We start from the raw sequence: 10,516 nt of genomic DNA, 5'->3' as shown, positions 1-10,516 counted from the left end.
TATATATATATATATATATATATATATATATATATATATATATATATATATATATATACATATATTACTGCTCACTGTGTATTGTTACTGTTTACTGGTATTGAGTATTGGTATGAGTGTTGCTATTGTGATGTTGTTGTGGTCTATTCTTACTTTGTTTATGGTCCTTAAGAAACAACATTTCGTTTAGCTACAGTATATACTTGTAGGCAAAGGATATGAATAAAGTATTTTAACTTTGATTTTTGATAACGTGTTCAACCATTTTGAATGTAGCGACAAATGTAATGAACTTATGCCTAGATGTTTTGGGTGGTAAGATTGTTCAACAGAGACTGGTATAATTCATTGTGATCAGCAGGACATAAGCAATTGATAATGTAGGAAACAGCAGACAACTGTACATAATTATTTGCATCAATGTGTCAAGTCATTTGCAATTTGTTCAAAACAATGAGAAAGTGCTTTTATGATGTGCACAAGTGACGAGATGATGTGGAGGTTGAACAATTAGTTTTGAGAATTCTGATCTGAGAAATGCACCAAAGCGACTGAGGAAAACTGTAATAGATAAAAAAAAAAAAAGAGTACTTGTATCGGATCAGTGCACAATATTGGCCAATAAGAAAATATGTCTCATATGGCGTTCATATCGAACTGTAAATATATACAGTGGTGTACGTAATATGTTTCTTTTTCATATTATATTTCTGTACTGGGCATTTTGTTGTGATAACAAACGGGTGTCCTCTCTGCAGTTAGATGGTTAAAAAAAACAATGAGTAAAGGTGGAAAATGAGGTTGAACACATATTTCCCAAGAGAATGCCCTCCGATTCTCCATTTCTTGTTTCCACAGCCCCAATTAACAGCTTTGGTACCAATTAGTAAAATCAAGCTTTCCCTGACAGAAAACCCACGGGGTTTTATGTGTCAAGAACCAGTGCTTGAGCTGAAAACTAAAAAGTTAGCAAAATAAACGTGGCTCTCAGCTCTAAATAATTGGGGCAATGAGGTTACATGTCTTTGTTCTATGTGTTTTTATTCCCTTTTGGCCATTATTTTACACATTCAACTCTCTATCTCAAGTGGCAACACTGAAAAAAATCCAAATTTCAGTCAATGTTTTCTTGACATTTTGACACCAGATCTCCTATATGCGTACACAGTTTGAAAAGCATTCCTGACTCTTTCGTATAAAACAAAAAAACACTAATATGTGCAGCAGTTTCCTCTTCCTCGTGTATTGTCCTCCACACTCTTTCTCAGATTCATCTCCTCTTAAGCATCCTCTTAGGATAATGAGGTGTATAGCTCTAGATATAGCAGGAGTATCAATCTGAACTGCACAGACAACCTACAGGCCTTGCCCAAAGCCAACATGTTTATTAGAATGCCAGGGATAACAAATGACTTAACATGCTTCCCTCTTTAATAACCCTGTACACCTACAAGATAACAATAACAGAGATGCCACACTGAGTGCTCCTTAATTCAATTAAAAAAGCATGGACGATGAGCATGCCGTGTAAAAAGAAGTCCTTGAGGCAGTGATAAACTTCATAGCTGAACATTTCTGTGAGAGATGCCAGATGGACATTTTATGTGAATCTTGTGCTCAAATGGGAGGCTGATTCAGAAACCCTTACAGTCTCATTTCAGTAAACTCCTTCTACAGGACTATTGTAAATAAAGCATACATATTGTACTTGTGGATAACAGTTAATCTTAGTGGCTTAGTCCATTCTCTTCTTGGTATGTAGTTGAACCTCCTATCAAGGGTTTGGTTTGGCATGTTTTTTTTTGTTTTTTTTGCTGTAAATAGATTATGTACTGTATATATTTGAGAACCTTAATATATATATACTCAAAAATGTTCCAGCATTCCAAAAACAACTCCAACGCCCTATTTGATTACAGAATTAATGGGCAAGAATTATATAAAGTATGACTGTTGGTAGGAGAAAGACTACAAACCCATGTCAGAGTCAGATGTTTCATCCATCCATTTACCCTGATCTACTCCCTACCTGTGGTGTAAGATCATCACGCTACTTTGCTACTTAATAGAAACAAAGTGTTGGAAGCTTTTTGAACAATTGATCAATGCTGCTGTTTTCCAAGCAAAGACAGTCTACTCTTTAAAACAACAGCCCACAAAGATAGATTTGGAGATACTGACCCCAAGCATCACATGAAGTGGCTTTTGCCTTTTAGAAATCACTTAAAATAAACAAAATCCATCCTCCAATTGTTGTCTGCACTATAATCGAGAATGCATGCTGCAAAGCAAATGAGGAGAGCCTTCTGGCAAAGAGCTGTGGAGAGCGGGTGACAAGGAGCATGACTTCCCATTTTTAATAATGAGAATGTGTTGGTGATGTAAATAGAGAAAATAATGGATTAACTATAGAAATTTAGAGTTCAGTAGAATTTTTAGCTACAAAGCATTTGGCTTATGCTGCACAAGTTTCGTAAAAAAGTAATGGATTGGTTCCTGCTTCTGCATGGCCTTTGTTCATGTGTCCACTGTGTCTACGGCTGTACTAACAGACTATACATATATATACTTGTATCCAATAGCTATTGTCAGTTTTTCTATGTATACTGTATCTGTCCCTATCAAAGTAACCACAAACAAATAAATAAATAAATACAGCATTAAGATGTATAGAAGCACATATTTACTGAAACACAACAGCTGTTTCTCACAGCTTATTTTAAGATGCATGAACTACTGACACTTGCCAGCTGCAAATAGGCTACATATTCCTAAATGAATTGGCTGAGACACAGAGGGTGAAACAAGTCTGGAACTGTTGTGAGGTAAAGGTCACTGATAATTAGGACACTAATTAATATGTGACCCTGCTGTCTGGCTGACCGGCTGTCTACCTGCACCATGTTAATCATTTTAATGTATACAAAGTCTCTCTCTCTCTCTCTGTCATCCACATGCACACACACACATATGGGGAGAGTAGGGAGGACAGAGAAATTTATACAATACACTACTCACAGCAACTGTTTTTCATGCATTGTTCTTATATATAGGGAAAACACAGACATTATGCAATTTCTGGATTCCTTTCCACACATATGCACTTATGTGTCCGCCTTACTCTCTCCATGTTGCATTCAGAGAAGCATATCCCTATCCAAGAACCTGGCCCTCTCACTAATGTTCCTCCTTGTCAGAGACAAAGGGGTTTTAAGACTGGAGGATTTGGCAGGCTCTACCACTTGCAGGCAATATTTCAACCCATCCATCTAGCTAGGATAATAGAGTGCCCTTGCCTTTCAACGCCTGGAGGAGTGACCAGTTATCACAAGCCACCAGCTCCATTGTTAATAAAAAAAAAAGGGGATAGGAGGATCGAGTTGAGGAGGAGGATAAAAAGAAAGAAGGATGGGGAGAAGGGTAGAGGAGAAATGGGTGCATGTTATTTTGACAGACGCCTCGCGAAGGTGAAGTTGATCACGGTCAGCAGTCAGTTACCAAGCTGGCAGGAGTTCTCTTTTAACATCTTAGCTTTGGTTTCTGTGAAGATAAATTTAGCCCCACCACATCTCTCTTCAGACCGTGGAGATGGGAGGAGAAGTGAGGAGAGGGGAGATGAGAAGAATTGGAATAGAGAGGTGGGGCACGCAGTGTAAGGCTGATCTAGCTAATGGCCAAACTGACCTTCAGAGAAAGTCGAACAGCAAGAAGAGTAAGTAGTGTGTCATACAAAGCCACTGCAGCTTAATCCAGGTCGCTGCTATTACTCCTGACTTCACTACTGCCTTATGAGCTTAAGCAGGTATCCACTTTGGTTTCCATTTTGTGTAGAAAAGATATACTTAAATAAATATATGTGTAATGTTGTAGTTGTTTGAATGTTATATGTAGTGCCTAGACTAGTTAATCCGACATTTCTGTAAGCTTTGATTTTATTCACCACATTATCTGCTGTCTTTTTGGCACCTAGTGAAATGTTGTTTCATGAAAAGGCACAAAGCCCCTGAACAGTCCAAACTCATACAATATATTCAATGAAGTTCACACCAAGAGTTAATGGTAAAAACAGTAGCGTATGAAAACTAGTCACATGTTTTTCCCATTTAAGCAAGGAATTACAGAAGCACAAGGCAAGTATTCATGCATCAAACACTGTGTATCTGTCTCCAGTAACCACCATAATACATAGATCTGTCACAAGCAATAGTGTGTATGACCCCGTCCTCATGGGTTTCATTGATTGTTCAGTGTGTGTTGGACAAATGGAATCATCCATGTAATATAAGAAGAGATGATGAGGGTTAGGAGAAGAGAAGTATTGCAAGCAATAAAAAGTGTGTGCGGTTTTTGTGTGTGATTTGCATTGCTGAAAAAAAGGAAAAGACAGATAAAAATACCACTTACTTTTGAGACAGCTTGTATTATTTAGTTATTGTTGAATGTAAACAAATTAAGCTTTCCAAGGGCAAAGTTGGCACAGTTTCAGTTCTTTTAGCTAGCTTTTGCCTTACCATAACATTAAATGGCTATAGCGTTTCTCATCATGAACAGAGCATCAGTGCTCAAGAAGCAGAAAGGCTGACTAAAGCATAGCAATGTATAGAGGCAATATCATTTGGAATTTTAGAAGAGAGCAGAACTGGCTTCATATAAAGTAACATCACCCTGGGCCTTTCCTCTTCTCTCTGGTTTTATCACATTTTTCCACTCTGCAGTCCACGGAGCATTTCTCTGCGGTAGCTGATTGAGACATAGTCACAGGCAAACACTCACAATGACAACTGCACCTCTCTTAGGATCGCTGATGAATCCCAAAAAGTTTTCCTGTCAACAAAGCCAGTAAAACATGTAGCATTTTCCAAATCAGAACAAAAAAGCTTTGTTGCAGAAACATTTCTGTACAAAGGCTACTATGGTCTAGAAAGGCGATTTTTTTTATTACTTGATTCACAAAAGGCTATTCAAAATGTTAACATAGGCTTGTTGCATAGTGTGCTGCAAGGCACTATTCTGAGTAAGGGCTCAGGGAGAGTTCTTGGTATTAGCAAAACATTCAAAAGAACTATTTTCTGAAAAATCTACTACTAAATACATTTCACTCTTAGTTATTTCATTTTAGATTTTATTAACTCGTTATTTTTCTAAATATTAGCAGTTAACTGTGAAAGATCAAAGTAATGACATTATAAAAGAAAGTATAACAAAAACAAGATGCTGCAACTACTTCTGCTCGACAAAGATTCATATTCAAATATGTTTAAACATGCCAAACCAATCTCTGACTAAGAGGCGCCTGATGGGTCAATCACTAGTAAGATGCATCATACATTTGGTGCCAAAATTAGATGAGTGATGTGGCAAATATGACCTTTGAAACTTTGACCTTTAATTATGTTACAAACAGCTCCATAATGCATAAGCCATTCTTGATTCAAACTGTCATTCTGGTGTCTGAGTAAACTTTTTATTTTTTTTACCTTTAATAATAATGCTCCCTTTGGGCTAAATGTTTAAAACACATAGGGAGTTCTTTATCTTGCAATTGTTTTCTCAAAATTAGAACCGCAGTGGAAAAGTTATTCAAAATCTGAAGACTGACCCAAGAAGATTTATCCAAAGAGTTGTAGCTCATTTACTGTGTGTAGTTGCAGTACAAATTGCATCTTAGGAAGCTCAATGTGGTATTGCTGTAATAATACTGGTTATTGTATTTCCAAACCCCCAAAAGTCTCCTCTCTCGTCTCAGCTCATATGTGCAATATGATTTAGCACTCCATCACAGTCTCTTTCAAAGGTTGAAATACTGTCAACATTAATACGTTCAAGTGTCTGTAGAATTTTGCTAATGTCATTTTTCAGCTTGATCAGTAAGTACATTTTAGAAAGTAATGCATTTACCCTGTGTGTAAACCACGTAACTGTTTTCATCATTGGCTCATCTTCAGCCTCCACAGTGACACCTACAAGGATTGTTTTTGACAACATGCCTAATGTCACCTTGTAACAAAGAAGCTTGCAAATCTGTAACATTAATATATGAAAATGGAAGTCAATTATAATATGTTACTTTTGAAGGTCACTGTATTCTGAAACCTATCAAAAATACTTAAAACATGTAAAACCACATACATGCTGGTTCATCTCCCACAGAGGAAACTAACTCCACATATTTTCGATATAAACAGTTAAAAACAGTGGACATACGTTCCTTTCACTTGCTATAACCATCCACCTTTTCAGTGAAGAAATGATCTACCATTCCATTCAAATTGCCATTAAAAGGTCAGTAATCAAAGCTGATCAAACTTGCAAGCACTCTGAGCAACGTGCATCTCAGAAGGTTGTTCTGCCTTCTCTCTGCCGTTAGCTCAGATTGCACTCCTGCCTCTCTCGACTCCTTAATCTTAACTTTGTTCAGATGTTTCTTCAGACTCACAACTATGCTTTGCAGTGCTGAAATTGCAGAGCCTTAATAATTAGGCTCAGTTTCCGGCATGTTGATTAAACCGTAACTTGTCAAAAACAAGAACATATATGTCTAAATGACTTACGGGATGCTAAAAAGCTAGAACACAGCATGCTTACAGTGCACCTGTGCCTCGTGAAGCCTAAATTTGTCTTCCTTTTTTAACACTGAAAAGATTAAGCGAAATGAATATCTTATTTGTTCTGTAATCTCATTTTATTTTGTGAATACAAACGGGACTTTGGTTTGTTTAGTTAATTTTAGTGGCATACAGAAAATCCATGTTTTGGATTACCCCAGTGCCGGTATTTGAATACATATGGAAACTCCATACACTGGTAATAGATTTTCATGCAAGAAAATATATTGATCCCTACAAGTCTTGAAACCACAGAGTGAAAAAACTCCCAAAAATCAATTGCATATATGCAGTCTATGAGGTGACTTAACGTATTCATCCTGCTGTAACAACTACTGTGGAGGATACAATTTGTAGTGTGTTTTCACTTATTTACATTAAGATACAAACTTAAGCCACTCCACCACTATCCACATGATTCTTGCATAAGGGAAGGGAAGGTGTGTGGCCAAGGACTGCTCAACAGAGATTCACCAAACATGGAAGGGAATAATTTCAGCCAGCTGTGCTTTTTCACGTTAGCTCTTGCCACTCTGCCAACCCCTCCCTCACCATACAACAACTCCCTGATGCACTCCAAATGACATAGGAAAGGAAATTATCGAACACCAATACAATAAAGCTGTCTGGTAACTTAATAGGGCTGCTGAGCAGGGGCAGTGTGGCCATCTTGCTTTGAGGCGATAATGAGAGTCATCATTCCCTCTTAGGCTGGAAGAAAAGGGCCTCCTCTGTGGTGATGGTGTGCGAGCATGTATGCATTTGTGTGTGTGTACGCGTGTGTTTCTCTTTGAGCTTCTTCAGTCCAGTGAGGCCCAATAAGCAAACAGCGCAGTGCTTTAACGAAGCCAGAGCACTCTCCCATTGAATACAGCTTGGGAGAGATGTCTAAGAAATTCTGTTCATTAAATCAGGCTAAAGTCCAAATGTTGACTATGTAAGCTTTAGGGAAACACAAAACACAGACTGTCCCATATATCATATTACAGGTCCCTAAACAGTTTATATGTTTGGGGAAAATGTCTCATGTTAATAAAAGAAAGGTGTCTCACAGCAAAAATAAAAGTAACACTTGCTAATGAAACTAAACACGAATCCTGAAAAAGTGTAGCGTTTCAACTGGACTGGTAGAATCATTTATTAAAATTTAAACAAAGGGCTATTTTCCTGTTTGTTTAAATCACCAGTTGGGTTTCCATTTGATGAAATGACAAGGACAATGTCTACAAGCAGCTTTGCAGACATTAAAGGAGATCCTAAGGGATACCATCTGAGATATTTAGATGTTCAGCTACTGCATCTGAAGCCCTTTAATAAGCATTGTGGTGTATTGCGTATTGTGTATTAGACTGGAGAGACAAAGAAAGAGAGTAAGAGGAGAAAAAAAAGAGTCTTAGGACATCAGTATTGATCAGGCTGGCAGCAGAACATTACAGTATGATTGTGTAGTGCCTGCTTTTACTCTGTGCCCAGTATACTGTAAGTTGTAAGTTTAACATGGCCTGAGGAGAGTACGTGTCATTGTGTGAAGGGGCAGGAGAATATGGCAGGCAGGGGTCAAAAGGCCTCTCGTGGTCGCAGTCACGGATATATTGAACACAGGATTAAGTATTCAAACATGGCAGTCTGTTCATTTCAAAGGAAGCTGCACAGCCAGTGCGTACACAGAAAGAATTTTCTAATGGCTTTCCACTCCCATAATGCATGCACATTGGAGTCTTTCTCTCACTCTGCATCAATTAACCACATAAGAATGACACGAAAATAACAACTTGATACAGATGTCAATAGCTTTTACAGTGATCTAAGGGTCAAGTGGCATGCTCAGGAAACGTTTTCCATAGTTTTCAAGTCATTTCAACATGTTGTGCTGACTGCAGCCACTAACGTAATATCAGTGCACAACACATCACTGTACCTGAGGATTTGACCCCAGCTCAAAGGGAGTTTGGGTAGGAGGGACATCACTTCCCTGTGTTTACATTGTGTCTATACCTTTGTGTGGTTAGCTTTCCTCTTTGGTGAAGGTGGACCAAAGGGTCCACAACAACAGGTGATTCATGTTTAATGTAGGGGAAACTAAGAGCACAACTGGTAAGGATATAAGTACAAAACAATGTTTTCTCTCCTTAAGTTATGTGTGCATATATTTATATATATATACACACACGTATATAATAACTGGCATCAATTTCATATTTGGAACTCATTGGGTGAAAGTCCCAAGGTGGCGTTGTCGACCTTTACTTAATTATCAATTTTGGCCAAGTCCTCCATTGGGCCCGGTTACACTAGTATTTGCATTTTAAGCTATAATTAAAGTGTGGTTCAGCATATTTGCATTATTTGTTGTGTATACTCTATAGGTCACGGTTGACACAACAGTAACGTAAGTGTAGCAGCAATACAAATAATTTAAATGAGGAGACATAGTCATGGCTGACAAAGAGATGCTCCATTGACCATAATATATTCACTCTCTATGGATTCAGTAATGCTTTAGCAAAGACACCTCAAGGTTCAAGTTCTCCCGTGGAATTTTCCATGTACACAAGGCAGAGATCATGAAAAGTAGCAGAAAAAAAAAAGAAACAGTAGATATAGCAGTGTATGATGACACAATGGTGAGTAAGGTATTTGCGGACAGCAAATTATTCCTGCATCATAAAAGGGTTAAAATAAATAAACGTGGCACTGCAGTTTACAATGGACGCAGACTATGGTGTGACTCCTAGTTTACAAGAAACCCTCCCTATGTTGACATACTGTAGTTGATAACAGAGAGTAAGAAAAACTGACATCATTAAGAATCACCAGTGTGCAAGCACAGCAACACAAGCAAACCTCCCCCAACCCCCAGATGACTATCAAGCACTGTGTTTTCTAAGCGTGGAGGTAATGAGACAAATACTTATTACTCAAGTGAAAATGGCAGGAATATTAGCATCACATTAGGCCCTGAATTTAATGATGTTGTTAGTACAACATGTCACAGTAACTAATAGGTAAAATATACTTAAACATTACATAGAGAAGAAGGTGGAAATACGAAGAAAGCAGTCTCACATAGAAGTATGCCTAAACACGGATGTAGTCATGAATGAGAAAATGATCCTGAATCTAAGAAGTCATAGCTGCACTTAACATGCCATTGCATGTGATGTGAAAGTAAAACTGATGACAATACATTATTTGAGTTTATTAAAGGTAATGATGTGTGCTGAAATGAATATATGGTGATCATTTAGTGAGAAATGGTACCATCAGTACTCACTAAAGGGGTGCAAGGGGTCCAATATTCAGGGTTCAGATCAGCTCGCGGACGGAGGTCCAGATATTCAGGGTTCAGTTCAGTTCGGGCACGAGTTAATGTTCCCTTCATGGAAGATTGAAAGAAAAAGTCTGTTAGAATTCCTTGTTTAGCTTTGGTTTGTTTGTCATTTATACAAATAGTTGTGGAAAAAGCTCAGAAACTCCAATATATTTCACTTCAGTGCAAAGAAAAGTAAACCCAATAACAATCTAAAATACTTTAAAAAATCTAAGTCATCATTTTTATCCAACCTATTTTACTCCCCTCAAAGGAGCTTGACCCAGTACTGTCTTTACTGAAACAAGATAAACCATTAGCAAACAATCATTAACTATAATGACTATTCACAGTAGAGCAATTTTAAAAAATGCCAATTCAACATTCCACAGCGAATATTCAACAAGAATTCCTGCAAAATGAATATGAAATTATATTCCAAATGAGGGTAGAATCCAGTTTTCCATTCCTGAGGCCCTATGGCCTAAATGGCAGGCCAATGGAATAGACTGAATCTGCTGGGCCCCATGAGGTATATGATGTATACTGTAATTATCTGCTGATTCTCAAAATGGCTGTGTGTAATGAGGCTATGCTGCAT

General features: G+C 37.8%; 1 protein-coding gene across 6 annotated transcripts in view; it reads right to left on the bottom strand.

Moving 5' to 3' along the window:
• The window catches only part of LOC123958873 (protocadherin-9), a 311,831-nt gene that overhangs the window by 243,982 nt on the left and 57,333 nt on the right, over positions 1 to 10,516 (bottom strand). For 2 of the 6 annotated variants that reach the window (XM_046032574.1, XM_046032575.1), the window contains one exon: positions 9,880 to 9,981. The exons of the other annotated variants lie outside the window; for them this stretch is intronic. In XM_046032574.1, coding sequence (XP_045888530.1) covers positions 9,880 to 9,981 — 102 coding nt within the window. The remainder of the gene's footprint in view (positions 1 to 9,879; positions 9,982 to 10,516) is intronic. 6 annotated transcript variants of the gene reach the window in all.

This window comes from Micropterus dolomieu, linkage group LG20 (genome assembly GCF_021292245.1).
Source record: "Micropterus dolomieu isolate WLL.071019.BEF.003 ecotype Adirondacks linkage group LG20, ASM2129224v1, whole genome shotgun sequence".
Lineage (NCBI taxonomy): Eukaryota > Metazoa > Chordata > Actinopteri > Centrarchiformes > Centrarchidae > Micropterus > Micropterus dolomieu.
This window is presented reverse-complemented; position numbering and strand designations above follow the sequence as displayed.